At 48.7% G+C, this 17,294-nt stretch overlaps 1 protein-coding gene across 3 annotated transcripts in view; it reads right to left on the bottom strand.

Annotated features, from left to right (window-relative positions):
- Window positions 1–589: 589 nt before the first annotated feature.
- Window positions 590–17,294, bottom strand: part of LOC141129506 (Fc receptor-like protein 5) — a 654,812-nt gene continuing 638,107 nt past the window's right edge. For 2 of the 3 annotated variants that reach the window (XM_073617582.1, XM_073617581.1), the window contains exon 7: window positions 594–1,761. In XM_073617582.1, coding sequence (XP_073473683.1) covers window positions 1,553–1,761 — 209 coding nt within the window. In that variant the 3' untranslated portion in view covers window positions 594–1,552. Of the gene's footprint in view, window positions 1,762–17,294 lie in introns of all 3 variants that reach the window. The other variant, XM_073617583.1, reaches the window with a different exon arrangement.

Below are 17,294 nucleotides of genomic sequence, written 5' to 3'. Positions count from 1 at the left end.
CCAGACTCATCCACCTTACCAATCGCTCTGTGTCTGCCACTCCTCTCTGTCAATCCCTCCACTGGCTTCCCATCGGCCAAAGAATTAAATTCAAAATACTAACAACTACGTACAAAGCCATCCACAATTTCGCCCCCAGCTACATCACTAGCCTAGTCTCTAAATACCAATCTACTCGCTCTGTTCGTTCCTCTCAAGACCTCCTGCTCTCTAGCTCCCTCGTCACCTCCTCCCATGCTCGCCTCCAGGACTTCTCCCGAGCCTCTCCAATCCTATGGAATGCCCTACCCCAATCTGTCCACTTATCTCCTACTTTAGTAGCTTTTAGACAATCCCTAAAAACCCTTCTCTTCAGAGAAGCCTATCCTACCCACACCTAACAACTGTGTTTTCATTTTCTCCATCAGCTCATCCCCCACAGTTATTACCTTTTGTTTCCACTTGACCCACCCTTCTAGATTGTAAGCTATAAGGAGCAGGGCCCTCTGATCCCTTCTGTATTGATTTGTATTGTAAGTGTACTGTCTGCCCTCATGTAAAGCGATGCGCAAACTGTTGGCGCCATATAAATCCTGTATAATAATAATAATAATAATAAGCTGGCGCTAACCCACATGAGAAACAATATAATGCTGTCAACATACAGTACCCTACACCCAGCCTGTCTCTGATTGGATGAAGTCAGACCAGTACAAAATACAATCCAGTTAATTGCTCTTTGTTAATGAACACAAGGATGATAACTCTTTATTGAATTCATTTTTCTTTTATTTCCCTGTAAAATCCATGAAAAGCAACCCTATAAAAATATACATAAAATCAGCATAAACTATAAAGCTTTATAAAATACATAAAATAAAACCACCTGATTATTCAAGCAAATACAGTGAAACCTTGGATTGCGAGTAACGCAGTTAACGAGCGTTTTGCAATACGGGCACTGTTTTTTCTGTCTGGGTTTGCGAGTGTTGTCTCACGAAACAAGCAGAATTCAAGCCACAGCGGTGTGCAGTACCGCATTTGGCCTGAGGTGCAAGGGCGCCGGAGCCGTTTGGAAATAGTCAGAAAGACTCGGAAATACTCAGTTCCCGAGCCTTTCCGAGGTTTTCCGAGTTCAGCCGAGCTGTCTCCGAGTATTTCCGAGGCTCTCCAGCGCCCCCCACCTCTGGCCACATGCGGTATTGCATGCCATAGAACTCATTGCGGAAGAAATTATTTTCGTTTCCATTGACTTCTATGGGGAAACTCATTTTGATATGCGAGTGCTTTGGATTACGAGCATTCTCCTGGAACGGATTATGCTCGTAAACCAAGGTACCACTGTAACGTAAAATGTAACCTAAAATAACAATATTTAGTACTATATTGCAAATAAGCAGAAACTTAGTTACAGGGGAAAATCTAGCAAGAAGGGGAAGTATTCTAAGTGGGATGGTGGGATATGATTGGAGGGATCACCAGAATTTCATCACATCAGGAAGGTCATACAAGAAAATGGTGGGTAGTAGGAGGGATCCAGGAGGGGAATGTAGAAAATATAGACAAGCTGAGGTCATGCATGAAGATTACGGGAAGTACGTCTTTGTTGTCTCATCATGGAAGATGGATTGTTCCTCCGTGTCTTATGGGTGGAGGGTCTCAGATTTCTTCTTATGCCACGCAGTATGTACCAATGGGCGATGAAGATGGGGGGCATTGTCACAAGCAGAACCAGGAAGCCCCCAATTAAAGATTTCTGCAAACAGTTGGGACAAATCTTAACTGCAAGAGAAGAAGGAGATCGGAGTGAGATATTTACAGAAGGTAGTGTTTATTCAGCTTCTATCTGTAATGGGTGGAAAATGACACTCTTCAGCAAGAATATCCCAACTGTAGACTCGTTGTTTTGTGGTAAGCACAGCAATGTGAACCTTTCATCCACATCCCATTGTATTAAAGTGGATGTAAACCCTCCATATACCCAGTGAAGGTGATACACAGGGAGGAAATAAATCCTCCTACATAAGCTGTACCGGTTTACCTGCAGTCTTTTCCTCTTCTCTAAATCCGTTCAAAGTCCTGAATTTACACAGGATCTCTCAGCTCTGAAAAGCAGGGGGTGGGAGCTGATTGGAGGGAAGGGACACCCTCCCCCATCCTTCACACAGCACACAGAAACAGAGTTGAGGAGGTCAATCAGCTGGAGCTCCCTCCTCTGTCACCATTTTTCTGTTGGTGTCAGGGAAACAAGTCAGAAGTGACTCATGCAGAGAGCAGAGGAAGGAGGCAGCGGACAGAAATGACACCTAGGGCTCTGGACTGAGACACGCACACACGATGGGGCGATATGCTTTGTTTTCATGTCTGAGGTTTACAACCACTTTAAATTCATCACGCTCATCTCTTTTCTAGTCCAGCGCTGGATTTACCCAGAAATTGCCAACATTCACCTGTAGTGCCAGCCCACAACCGGGAGACACCTTTCCTGATTGGCAAAGCATTAAATTATGAAGAAAATGTGGTTTGGCATTTGCAATGCATCAAGCCCCCATTTCAGTAATCTTACCTGTCCTCTATGTCTGCCTCCAGTTTTCTGAGCTTTTTAAGTTGTCTAGTGTATAGTGTACACCCCCCCCCCCCCCCCCTGACCCCAGTGTGCCCATTTGTTCCCTGTGTAATGTAAGAAGGGCTGAAATTTAACCACTTAAAGGGGGGTTCCAGCCGGGAAAAAAAAATTTTAAAAGTCAGCAGCTACAAACACTGTAGCTGCTGACTTTAAATAAGCACACTTGGCTGTCCTGGGTGACCGCGATGTCAGCCGCCCGAGGCCGACCCGTCCCTCGGGTCCCGGCACCGCCATCCTAACTAAGGGAAACAGGCAGTGGAGCCTTACGGCTTCACTGCCCGTTTCCTACTGCGTATGCCCGAGTCGCACAGCGCTTTGTGAATGGGACGTGATGTGTTGTGGGACACACACAGTTCCCATAACACACCGCGTCCCATTCCCCAGAAGACAACGCAGCCATTTCAGGTGAGCTAAAAAAAATTTTTTTCTTTCCTCCAATTTTTTAGGGATTCTTTGGTGCATTTTTTTTTTTTTTTTTGTGGTGGACCTCCACTTTAAGGACCGAGCCTCTTTCTGAGATTTGTTGTAGTTAAAAACAGTTTTTTTGCTAGAAAATTACTTAGAACCCCTAAACATTATACATTTTTTTTCTAACACCCTAGAGAATAAAATGGCAGTTGTTGCAATACTTTCTGTCAAACCGTATTTGCGCAGCGGTCTTACAAGCGCAATTGATGTGGTTTGTTTTTTTTTTCAGAATTTTTCAGTTTGTTTGTGCCCCCCCCAAAAAAAATGTGAGCACCAGCCGCCACTGCATTATACCACATCCAGACCACCGCACGACTATATACGTCGGCATTTTGAAGAGGGATATCTCTGTTATTGCAGCAGCCAGATATCCTCGTCTTCAGGCGGCAATCCGGTTCACAATAATGGTAGTCTCTGCGGCGGATTTGATGCGAGGTCACCGTTATCACCGGTGGGTAGCAGGGCGGAAGCGACGTCAAAACGTCACTTCCACCCATAGCTCTTAAAGAGCCATATTTTTTTTTGTAATTTTTTCAAATGACAAATTATTTTTTTTTATTGCATTTACATGTAAGTCTAAATATTAAAGCGGGGTTCCACCCAAATTTTGAACAATATCTGTATGTATTCTCTTCCTTGCCTAGATGCTGACATGCCAATAAAAAAATTTAAAATCGCTGTAATTACCTTTTATTTTTCTATTCTTCTTTGCACTTCCTGGTTCTCCTCCCGTGGGAGTAGGCGTGTTTCTAGCCTCTCCCAGACTCCTGGGAGCTAGTCTCATGCTTCCCAGGATGCCACTGAGCATGTGCGGGAACGAGCGGTGAATGCTGGGAGCACAGCATTCACCACATCCAGGAAATAAATGCTTGTGGGCTTCAAACGCCCACAATGAAGATGGAAACCGCCTGCAGTGAATAATATAAGTTATTCTTTCCGACGAAATCTGACACAGGTGGACATATTACACACAATATGTGAGTATGTAATGCTGAGAAGAAAAGTTTGTGAATGAACTCAAAAAAAAAAAAAACGATAGATAGGTGGACCCCCGCTTTAAGTCTTTATGACCCCAGATCTCATATTTAAGAGGTCCTGTCATGCTTTTTTCTATTACAAGGGATGTTTACATTCCTTGTAATAGGAATAAAAGTGACCCAAATTTTTTTTTTAAAAAACAGTGTAAAAATAAATAAAATAAAGTAAAATAAATAAGAAAAAAAAAAATGTCAGGACGAGCACACGCGCAGAAGTGAACGCATACATGAGTAGCGCCCGCATATGAAAATGGTGTTCAAACCACACATGTGAGGTATCGCCACAATCATTAGAGTGAGAGCAATAATTCTAGCCCTAGACCTCCTCTGTAACTCAAAACATGCAACCTGTAGAATTTTTTAAACGTCACCTATGGGGATTTTTAAGGGTAAAAGTTTGACGCCATGTCATGGTTATGCAATAGAGTTTCTCTGTCAGCTTACCTGTCTCCATGTGTTCATCTCTAAAGACCAGCTGCCTCTCACCTGACTGGTTTTATAACCTCTCCTCTAAGCATGGCCCCACCCCAGGCCCTATCAGGTAACCCTATATTAACCTGTGCACTGCAAGCCAGCAGTGCTGATCAACCATTGTGTGTTAGTCTCCATGTGTACTTGCTGTGTTTCCTACGTCTGATTCCTGTTACTGACTTTGGCCTGTTCTCGACTTTCCCTGTCTGCTTGTTACCCTGACCTTTGGCGTGTTATGTTTATCCTTGTCTGCTAGTCGCCCTGACCTTTGGCTTACCCCTTACTTCCCTGTCGTTCCAGCCTGCTGCCTCCTTCCTCTTCTCCTGTAGTCTACGGTGAGCGTGAGCTGTGAGACCCTGGGGGCCGCGACCTGGAGCCAGTTATGTGATCCCTTCAGGATTTGGCATTCCGTTTTGAACAGGTTCAGGCCTCATTAGGACCCCCGGTTCAACAACCTCAACTGCTATCTGCTGCTGCACCTATCGCACCAGTCGCAGCCACACATTTATTACAACTGCCAGCTCCGGCCCGTTTCTCTGGGGACTCCAAGGCTTGCAGGGGGTTCCTTAGCCAGTGCACGATTCATTTTGAACTTCAGCTCCAAAACTTCCTGTCCGATCTGGCGAAAGTAGCCTATATTACATCCCTCCTGTCTGGCGAGGCGCTAGCTTGGGCTGCCCCTCTGTGGGAACCGAATGATCCAGTGGTTTCTAGCCTGTCTGATTTCTTGAAACTTTTTCGGAATATCTTCGAGGAACCGGGTCGTGTCTCCTCAGCTGCTAGCGCTCTTTTACGTCTCCATCAAGAGTCCGCTTCTGTGGGACAGTATGCTCTTCAGTTCCGTATCCTCACAGCTGAATTGAGCTGGAATAATGAGGCCCTAGTTGCAACCTTTTTACATGGCCTCTCTGATAGAGTGAAGGATGAATTAGCAGGAAGATCCCTTCCTGCTGATCTGGACGGTGTCATCACCTTGTGTAACCAGATCGATATTCGCTTTCAGGAGAGGGCCCTGGAAAAAAGACGCCAGCACTCCCCGTTCCTTAGGCAGCTTGAGCTCCCAGTCTCTTCTCTTCATTCCGAGGAGCACCCCCTGCCCGCTGAGGAACCTATGCAGCTGGGCTGGACCAAGTTGTCTCCTGAAGAACGCGCTAGGCGCAGAATTCTGGGCCTGTGCCTCTATTGTGGGGCCAAAGGTCATTTTCGTGACACTTGTTCTCTTCATCCGGAAAAACGATCGGGGCTAATACATCTGGAAGGTGGAGTATTAGACCCTGAAGTATCACCTTCACCTTCTCGCCTTCTTCTTTCTGTGTTCCTTCATGTCAGCGCTTCCTCTCGTTCGGTCTCGGCACATCTGGATTCCGGAGCCGCTGGCAATTTCATGGATTGGGAAACTGCATCTTCCATGAGACTTACCCTTTTGCCCCTTTCAACGCTATTGGTGGTCTTGGCGATTGATGGCACTGTTCTCCCAGGGAGCCCTATCCGCTTCCAGACCCTCCCATTCAGGATTTCGGTAGGGACACTCCACCAGGAGTGGATATCCTTCCTTGTCTTACCTAAGGCTTCGTCTCCTATCATATTAGGTCTTCCTTGGTTATGGTTCCATTCTCCACACATTGACTGGACTGCTGGACGGATCCTGGCTTGGGGTTCCTCCTGTTCCTTTTCCTGCCTACTCAAGGTTACCCCAAAAAAGAAGTTTCCTGTTGCCACCATCCCAGTATCTTCTGCTCTTCTCGCTGCATATAGCGATTTCTGGAATGTCTCCTGCAATAGTTGGGCAGAGGCACTCTCTGGGTCATGTGGCACTCTGGATGAGGAGCCCACCTGTGAACTTGAGCCGATCATTCACTCCAGTTTGCATGGTTATTTACCTTCGCCTGTTCCTGGACCCCCTTGGACGCACACCCAGGTTGACTCGTCTACCAGTTCCACAGTCGCTACCCCCTGTGATGCGATTCTGGTGGTCGCTGCACCTGGCAATGCTGTTCAGTCGGCCTCTGCACCAGTTCAGCCTATTCCCAGTGAAGCTATCCAGCTTGACTTCTGTGACACATCACTTTATAACCAACCTGGTCTCAGGGATCCACTGACTTCTGCCCAGTCTGATGATCCTGTGTTGGATGTCCAGCTCATCTTTAAGGGTCTGGGGGACCCTGCTCAGACTCCTGATGGTCTTCTTATGCCTTTACCCATTCCTAAGAAGCCTTTAGCCCTCAATAAGTCCTCTCGTCCTCTCCCTACCTCGGTTTCGGTCTCTGAGGATAATCTTATGTACGAGGTTAGTCAAGTTCTCGATTCCCGGCGCCGTAGAGGCATTCTTCAGTACCTCGTACATTGGGAAGGGTTTTGTCCTGAGGAGAGTTCTTGGATCACTGCATCTGAGATCTTTGCACCTCGTCTATTGAGGAGGTTTCTTCTGGAGTTTCCCTTTAAGCCAGGGCCCAGGCGGGGGAGGGGGAGGCCTCATAAGAGGGGGGGGGGGGGGTACTGTCATGGTTATGCAATAGAGTTTCTCTGTCAGCTTACCTGTCTCCATGTGTTCATCTCTAAAGACCAGCTGCCTCTCACCTGACTGGTTTTATAACCTCTCCTCTAAGCATGGCCCCACCCCAGGCCCTATCAGGGAACCCTATATTAACCTGTGCACTGCAAGCCAGCAGTGCTGATCAACCATTGTGTGTTAGTCTCCGTGTGTACTTGCTGTGTTTCCTATGTCTGATTCCTGTTACCGACTTTGGCCTGTTCTCGACTCTCCCTGTCTGCTTGTTACCCTGACCTTTCGCGTGTTATGTTTATCCTTGTCTGCTAGTCGCCCTGACCTTACCCCTTACTTCCCTGTCATTCCAGCCTGCTGCCTCCTTCCTCTTCTCCTGTAGTCTACGGTGAGCGTGAGCTGTGAGACCCTGGGGGCCGTGACCTGGAGCCAGACTGCAGCGCAGTCCATCCTCACCACTAGAGGCTCTGGTGAACACCCGCTGGCTCTTAGACTCAGCGCCCTGGGGAATCTATGCTCTAGCTCCCACTGGGATCCATGTTAGTTATCCTGTAGACCTGCTTCCTGAACCTTCCAGGGTTCAATCCACAGCAGTCAGTCCTAGGGTCCACTACCTTAGTGGTGCACTTCTGACTCCTACAGAGTGCCTCTGTCACCTGGTCCCAGGTGACATGACATGCCATTCCACGAGCAGGCGCAATTTTGAAGCGTGACATGTTGGGTATCAATTAACTCAGTGTAACATTATCTTTCACATTATAAAAAAAATGAGCTAACTTTACTGTTATCTTATTTTTTTAATTCAAAAAAATTATTTTTTCCAAAAAAAGTGCGCTTGTAAGACCGCTGCGCAAATACGGTGCGAAAAAAAGTATTGCAGTGACTCCCATTTTATTCTCTAGGGTGTTAGAAAAAAAAATGTATAATGTTTGGGGGTTATTAGTAATCTTCTAGCAAAAAAACTAGTTTTTAACTTGTAAACAACACATCTGAAAAAGAGGCCTGGTCCTTAAGTGGTTAACAAAACTAAACAAAGATCAAGTGATTCACTTCTGTACACTAATAAACCTGAGGGTGAGCAAACCTAGTGTGTTATTACCCGTTTTTCACAAATTCATCTGCAGATGAATCAAATCTTGCAGCAACATTGGCATTTGTTTAAAGATGACCCTACAATAGCCAGATATATAGGCCAAAAACCCCAAATCACTTACCATCGGGGTGAAATCACTAAAGAATCATCTTGCCCATAGTCATCAAAACACTAGAGCCTCCTCGATTCCATATGTCCACCGACGCAGAGGTACAGTGAATATAAAAAGTCTACACACCATGGGCGTAGCCATAGGGGTCGCAGGGGTTGCCATGGCGACCTTGCACATGCTCCAGGGGGCCCGGGCAGCAAGAGGAATGATAATATCTGCAGCAGTTTAAAGTCCGCTCACCCCCCCCACCGCTGGCATTCAGCTACTGCAGGAAAATACAGTAACCAGATGTAGTAAATGCCGGGCCTACCGTTCTGTTTCTCTTCTTGCCTGGGCCCCCTGTGTGCTGTCTTGGTCCCCGTCCTCTGCAGTGCTGCCGGTCGGACAGCTCGAGATCACACAGTGAAGCAATCAAGAAGCCAAGCTCAAGCTGAAGAATTCTCTGAGAACATTCATAACTCCATAGGAGCCAGCTACAAGGACTTAACCCCATAGCTGCTTTGGAGAGAGCCGAGCAGGTGACTAACAACCCCTCAATTGCCAGATACCTCCTCCATGTGCTTTAGGCTTAAATGTTATTTTTTTTAAGTTAAAGCACCCACTGATTGACTTACAAAGGATAAGAAAGAGAGCAGCTCCACTGCCCTACTGACACCGTCCACTGCTCTACTGACACCGTCCACTGCTCTACTGACACCGTCCACTGCCGTACTGACACCGTCCGCCCTACTGACACCGTCCACTGCCCTACTGACACCGTCCACTGCCCTACTGACACCGTCCACTGCTCTGACACCGTCCACTGCTCTGACACCGTCCACTGCTCTACTGACACCGTCCACTGCCCTACTGACACCGTCCACTGCTCTGACACCGTCCACTGCTCTGACACCGTCCACTGCTCTACTGACACCGCCCACTGCTCTATTGACATCGCCCACTGCCCTACTGAAACCGTCCACTGCCCTACTGACACCATCCTCTGCTCTAGTGACACTGTTCACTGCCCTACTGTCACCGTCCATACTGACACCATCCACTGCTCTGACACCGTCCACTGTTCTACTGACACCATCCACTGACCTACTGACACCGTCCACTGCTCTACTGACACCGTCCTCTGCCCTACAGACACCATCCTCTGCTCTACTAACACCATTCACTGCTCTACTGACACCATCCACTGCTCTACTGACACCGTCCACTGCTCTACTGACACCGTCCACTGCCCTACTGACACCGTCCACTGCTCTACTGACACCGTCCTCTGCCCTACTGACACCATCCACTGCTCTACTGACACCATCCACTGCACTACTGACACCATCCACTGCTCTACTACCGCCGTCCACTGCTCTACTGACGCCATCCACTGCTCTACTGATGCCATCCACTGCTCTACTGACGCCATCCACTGCTCTACTGACACCATCCACTGCCCTACTGACACCATCCACTGCCCTACTGACACCGTCCACTGCTCTATTGATATCAACCACTGCTCTATTGATATCGTCCACTGCTCTATTGATATCCTCCACTGGTCTACTGACACCATCCACTGCTCTACTAACACCGACCTCTGCTCTACTGACGGCGTCCACTGCCCTATTGACACCGTCCACTGCCCTACTGACACCGTCCACTGCTCTACTGACACTATCCTCTGCTCTACTGACACCGTCCACTGCTCTGCTGACACCGTCCACTGCTCTATTGATATCATCCCCTGCTCTACTGACACCGTCCACTGCTCTATTGATATCATTCACTGCTCTACTGTAGGGATGAGCCGAACACCCCCCGGTTCGGTTCGCACCAGAACCTGCGAACGGACCGAAAGTTTGCACGAACGTTAGAACCCCATTGACGTCTATGGGACTCGAACGTTCGAAATCAAAAGTGCTCATTTTAAAGGCTAATTTGCATGGTATTGTCCTAAAAAGGGTTTGGGGACCCGGGTCCTACTCCAGGGGACATGTATCAATGCAAAAAAAACTTTTAAAAACGGCCGTTTTTCGGGAACAGTGATTTTAATGATGCTTAAAGTAAAAAAAAAAAGTGAAATATTTCTTTAAATATCGTACCTGGGGGGTGTCTATAGTATGCCTGTAAAGTGGCGCGTGTTTCCCGTGTTTAGAACAGTCCCTGCACAAAATGACATTTTTAAAGGAAAAAATCTCATTTAAAACTGCTTGCGGCTTTAATGTAATGTCGGGTAAGGCAATATGGATGAAAATCAGTGAGACAAACGGTACCCCCCAGTCCATTACCAGGCCCTTTGGGTCTTGTATGGATATTAAGGGGAACCCCGCACCCAAATTAAAATAAGGAAAGGTGTGGGGCTACCAGGCCCTATATACTCTGAACAGCTGTATACAGGCGGTGCAAACAAGACAGGGACTGTAGGTTTGTTGTTAAGTAGAATCTGTTTGTCATTTTGAACGGGTACATTTTTAACGTGTTTAGCTCCAGCCAAAATATCTTTTTTAAGCTTTTTGGAAAACATAGGGAAGGGTTATCACCCCTGTGACATTTGTTTTGCTGTCTTTCCTCCTCTTTAGAAGATTTCACCTCACTTTTTGTCCCAATGACAAATGTTTTTTGAGAATTTGGGGTTTTTTGTGGAACAAGGATTGGAAAGCATCAGTGGAAAGGAGAAATGTTTTTCCCATATTAACTCTTACAGGAGAGAATTTCCCTTCCTAGGGGTAGATTTCATCTCACTTCCTGTTGTCTCCTTCCGTTTGCAAGTAGGAGTCGTTTGTAAGTTAGATGTTTGAAAGTAGGGGCCTGCCCTATATACTCAGCAGAAATTTGGGCCTTAGGTGTTGTTGTGGCCACAACAACGTAAGCCCTCACAGGGTCCTGCTGTGAAATATTAGATCAAGAATTGTAATTACATGCCCCTGTTGAACAGGGGCAGAAAAACTGGGCCTTTGGTGGTGGTGGTGCTGGTGCCACAACACTGTAAGTCCTCACTCGCTCCTGGTGGGTGCAGAAATGGGCCCTGCTGTGAAATATTAGATCAATAATTGTAATTACATGCCCCTGTTGAACAGGGGCAGAAAAATTGGACCTTTGGTGGTGATGCTGGTGCCACAACACTGCAACCCCTCACAGACACTCTAGTTGGAACGCAGGAACGAGCCCTGCTGCAAAGTATTGCATCAAAAATTGTAATTACACGCCCCTGTTAAACAGGGGCAGAAAAATTGGGCCTTACGCACTGGTGCTGGTGCCACAACACTGCAACCCCTCACAGACACTCTAGTTGGAACGCAGGAACGAGCCCTGCTGCAAAGTATTACATCAAAAATTGTAATTACACGCCCCTGCTAAACAGGGGCAGAAAAATTGGGCCTTAGGCACTGGTGCTGGTGCCACAACACTGCAACCCCTCACAGACACTCTAGTTGGAACGCAGGAACGAGCCCTGCTGCAAAGTATTGCATCAAAAATTGTAATTACACGCCCCTGTTACACAGGTGCAGAAAAATTGGGCCTTAGGCACTGGTGCTGGTGCCACAACACTGCAACCCCTCAGAGACACTCTAGTTGGAACGCAGGAACGAGCCCTGCTGCAAAGTATTGCATCAAAAATTGTAATTACACGCCCCTGTTAAACAGGGGCTGAAAAATTGTGCCTTAGGCACTGGTGGTGGCGCCCAGAACCAAAAATGTTCTTACAAGCTATCAGCGTGATGATTGAGGAGGAAGAGGATAATTACTCAGGGATAGTCACTCAGCATCAGCATAGGCAGTCTTTGAAGGGATCTGAGATTTCAAAAAAAATTATTCGGTTACATCAGCATCAGGTGCTTGGTAGCTGGTGGTAATCCAAGACTGATTCATTTTTATGAAGGTCAGTCGATCGACCGAGTCGGTGGACAGACGCACCCTGTGATCGGTTACCACGCCTCCAGCAGTACTGAATGTGCGTTCCGAAAGAACGCTGGATGCAGGACAGGCCAGTAGCTCAATTGCATACTGTGCAAGCTCTGGCCAGTGATCCATCCTCAAGACCCAGTAACCCAGAGGATTTTCGGTGGGAAAGGTGTCCAAGTCTGATCTTGCCCCTAGGTATTCCTGCACCATGTAAAACAGATGCTGGCGATGGTTGCTGGAACCGATCATATCTTGGGGCTGCGGACCAAAAAATTGTCTGAACGCATCGGTCAGACGGCCACCTTCTCCACCGATCCTTCTTTGATTGACCGAAGCCTCAGCAACACATTGTCCAGAAACAGAAGTTTATAACCTCCCAGTCTCTGGGAACGTGTTGCACAGACCTTTCTGCAAGGCCTCCCGAAGATGTTTCATCCTCTGCTCCCTCTGCGATGGCAAGATAAGGTCCGCAACCTTACCCTTGTAACGAGGATCAAGGAGGGTTGCCAGCCAGTATTGGTCATTCTCCTTGATACCACGAATATGAGGATCCTTATGAAGGCTTTGCAGGATCAGGGAGGCCATGCAGCGTAGGTTTGCTGAGGCATTCGGTCCGGAGTCCTCTGGGTCACTAAGGACGACATGGTCCGCAGCCACCTCCTCCCAGCCACATACAAGTCCATGTGTTTCTTGGGACTGATCCCTTAAAGACTGCTGCTGATGCTGAGTGCCAGGCTCCACCTCCATACTGACACAATCTTCCTCCTCCTCCTCCTCGTCCTCTTCCTGTGTGATCGGCGGGCATGCAGGAACAATGTCTGGATAAAGGGGGCCTTGAGAGCTAAGGAAGTCCTCCTCTTCCTGCCTCTGTTCTGCCTCAAGTGCCCTGTCCATTATTCCATGCAGCGTGTGCTCCAACAGGTGGACAAGGGGGACAGTGTCACTGATGCATGCACTGTCACTGCTCACCATCCTCGTGGCCTCCTCAAATGGTGACAGGACAGTGCATGCATCCCTGATCATGGCCCACTGGCGTGGGGAAAAAAAACCAAGCTCCCCTGACCCTGTCCTGGTGCCATAGTCGCACAGGTACTCATTGATGGCCCTCTGCTGCGTGTGCAGCCGCTGCAGCAATGGCCAACGTTGAGTTCCACCTGGTGGGCATGTCACAGATTAGGCGGTTTTTGGCCAGGTTAAACTCCTTTTGGAGGTCCGTCAGCCGAGCACTGGCATTATATGACCGGCGGAAATGCACAGACTTTCCTGGCCTGCCTCAGGACATCCTGTAAGCCCAGGTACCTGCCCAAGAACCGATGCACCACCAAGTTAAGGACGTGAGCCAAACAGGGCACATGGGTCATTTGTCCCTGTCGGAGGGCAGAGAGGAGGTTGGTGCCATTGTCGCAAACCACCATTCCTGCCTTAAGTTGGCATGGCGTCAACCACCTCTGAACCTGCCCCTGCAGAGCTGACAGAACCTCTGCCCCAGTGTGGCTCCTGTCCCCCAAGCACACCAGCTCAAGCACCGCATGGCATATTTTGGCCTGCGTACTTGCGTAGCCCCTTGAACGGCTACGGAGCACCGCTCGTTCCGAGGACAAAGCACAGAAAGAGGCTATGGAGAAAGAAGAAGAGGAGGGGGTGGAGGAGAGAGGTGTGTCACAATCATTAGCATTTTGGAGGCGTGGTGGCGGAACAACCTCCAACACTACTGCACCTTGTCCTGCATCCTTCCCAGCTGCCAGCAGAGTCACCCAATGCGCGGTAAAACTTAGGTAACGTCCCTGTCCATGCCTGCTGGACCATGAGTCAGCAGTAATATGCACCTTACCGCTGACCGCCCTGTCCAGCGAGGCATGGACATTGCCTTCCACATGCCGCTAGAGAGCCGGAATCGCCTTCCGTGAGAAAAAGTGGCGTTTGGGTACCTGCCACTGAGGAACCGCACATTCCACAAACTCACGGAAGGGGGCAGAGTCTACCAACTGAAAAGGCAGCAGTTGAAGTGCTAGCAATTTTGCCAAGCTAGCATTCAACCGCTGGGCATGTGGATGGCTGGGAGTAAACTTCTTTCGGCGGTGCAGCAGCTGGGGCAGGGAAATTTGCCTGGTACAATCTGACGTCGGTGTACCAAAAGCAGATTGCCCACAAGTACTTGGCTGTGACACACCTAATTCTACACCTTCATTCCTCTCAGTGCAGGTCTCAGAGAGGACTGAAGGTCTAGTGGGGTTGGAAATCTCAGCTGATGAGGAGCAAGGAGAGGTCCTCTTTGTTCTTTGGTGTGGGTCTTTTAGATACGCTTGCCAACGAACTGCATGGCAGGTCAACATATGTCTGGTCAAGCATGTGGTACCCAAGCGGGAGATGTTTTGGCCACGCGAGATACGCTTGAGACATATGTTGCAAATAGCAGCGGTGCGATCTGATGCACTCGTCTCAAAAAAGGCTCACACCAAAGAACTTTTTGAATAACGCGCAGAGACTGCAGCGCCCTGCACATGTGGAGCTTTGGGGTGTGATACAGTCAATGTGCTGCCCTTAGGCTGGCCCCTGGAGGGCATCCTGCCTCGTTGGTGATGTGCCGCCTCCTCCTCCTCCTCCTCCTCCTCCTCCTCTCTCCTATCAGGCACCCACGTTGAGTCAGTGACCTCATCATCCCCTCCCTCCTCATCACTGGAGCAAACCTGGCAGTATGCTGCAGCAGGGGGAGCATGACTGCCAGATTGCTGTCCTTCTTGGGCACCCCCTCTGTCCGTGCCCATGTTACTGCCTTCATCGAGCTCAGTATCATCATCAGAGCCTTCCAAACGCTGGGCAACCTCCTGGAGTATGTACCCAACACTGTGGTCAAACAGTTCGAGGGACTCCTCAGGAGGACATGGTGGGGCTAGGGAAGGAGTCACTGATGACATTGAGCCGAGGGAAGAGGCCGCTGCTTTGCCAGACAAAGTACCCTGGGCATGGGTGAGAGAGGATGAGGAGGATGAGGACGGCTTGGTCATCCACTCGACCAAGTCTTCCGCATGTTGCAGCTCAACATGGCCAGCTGCTGAAAAAAAGGCCAAGCGTGTCCCACGGCCACGTGCTAATGAGGATGCACCGTCTCCACGACCAGCACTAGACACAGAGCCTGCTTGCCCTCTCTTATTGGCTTGTGACTGTCTGCCTCTCCTTCTTGGCCTTCCAGACATACTAATGGCCTGTAGCTGCACTAAGCTGGGATATATATATATATATATATATATATATATATATATATATATATATATGTACTGATACTGCAGCTAGCAAAATCAACTGCCTGCCTGTAGTATGAGAACACCACCAACCTTCTATAGGTAGCTTTAACTGAACACTGTGAGGTGGACGCACCCCACTAACTTGTAGGTTTAGCTGAACACTGTGAACAGGATGCACCCCACTAACTTATAGGTTTAGCTGAACACTGTGAGCAGGATGCACCCCACTAACTTGTAGGTTTAGCTGAACACTGTGAGGTGGACGCACCCCACTAACTTGTAGGTTTAGCTGAACACTGTGAACAGGACGCACCCAACTAACTTATAGGTTTAGCTGAACACTGAGCAGGACGCACCCCACTAACTTGTAGGTTTAGCTGAACACTGTGAGGTGGACGCACCACACTAACTTGTAGGTTTAGCTGAACACTGTGAGCAGGACGCACCCCACTAACTTGTAGGTTTAGCTGAACACTGAGGTGGACGCACCCCACTAACTTGTAGGTTTAGCTGAACACTGTGAGCAGGACGCACTGCACTAACTGTAAATAGTCTAGCTGCCTGACTGTGGTACTAATAGGATCAAAAGAACACCAGCAATTTTCTTCAGGTAGCTGTATATACTGTAACAAGACAAGCCTGCCTGTCAGTAAGAAGATAACAGGAATGGATCTAGCTGAACACTGTGAGCAGGTCGCACTGCACTAACTTGTAGGTTTAGCTGAACACTCTGAGCAGGACGCACCCCACTAACTTGTAGGTTTAGCTGAACATATCCACTGACGCCATCCACTGCTCTACTGACACCATCCTCTGCTCTACTGACACCGTCCACTGCTCTGTTGATATTAACCACTGCTCTATTGATATCATCCACTGCTCTACTGACACCATCCACTGCTCTACTGACACCGACCTCTGCTCTACTGACGGCGTCCAATGCTCTATAGACACCGTCCACTGCCCTATTGACACCGTCCTCTGCTCTACTGACACTGTCCACTGCTCTACTGACACCGTCCACTGCTTTATTGATATCATCCCCTGCTCTATTGACACCGTCCACTGCTCTATTGATATCATTCACTGCTCTACTGACACCATGCTCTACCGACACCACACTCTGCTCTACTGACACCGTCCACTGCTCTACTGACACTATCCACTGCTCTACTGACATCGTCCACTGCTCTACTGACACCGTCCAATGCCCTACTGACACCGTCCACTGCGCTACTGACACCGTCCACTGCTCTACTGACACCACCCACTGCTCTACTGACACCGTCCTCTACTCTACTGAAACCATCCACTGCTCTACTGACACCGTCCACTGCTCTATTGATATCATCCACTGCTCTACTGATACCGTCCACTGCTCTACTGACACTGTTCACTGTTCTACTGACACCGTCGACTGCCCTACTGACACTTTTCTACTGACACCATCCACTGCCCTACTGACACAGTCCACTGCTCTACGGACACTGTCCAGTGCCCTACAGAAACCATCCTCTGCTCTACTAACACCGTCCTCTGCCCTACTGACACCATCCTCTGCTCTATTGACACCGTCCACTGCTCTACTGACACCATCCACTGCCCTACTGACACCATCCACTGCCCTACTGACACCATCCACTGCTCTATTGACACCATCCACTGCTCTACTGACACTGTCCACTGCCCTACTGACACCATCCACTGCTCTGACACCGTCCACTGCTCTGACACCGTCCACTGCTCTACTGACACAATTCACTGCTCTAGTGACACTGTTCACTGCCCTACTCACACCGTCCATACTGACACTGTCCACTGCCCTACTTACACCGTCCACTGCCCTACTGACACCATCCTCTGCTCTACTGACAC

Source organism: Aquarana catesbeiana, linkage group LG02 (assembly GCF_042186555.1).
Source record: "Aquarana catesbeiana isolate 2022-GZ linkage group LG02, ASM4218655v1, whole genome shotgun sequence".
Taxonomy (NCBI): domain Eukaryota; kingdom Metazoa; phylum Chordata; class Amphibia; order Anura; family Ranidae; genus Aquarana; species Aquarana catesbeiana.
Note: the sequence above shows the minus strand (reverse complement) of the source record. Positions and strands in the feature narration are given on the sequence as shown.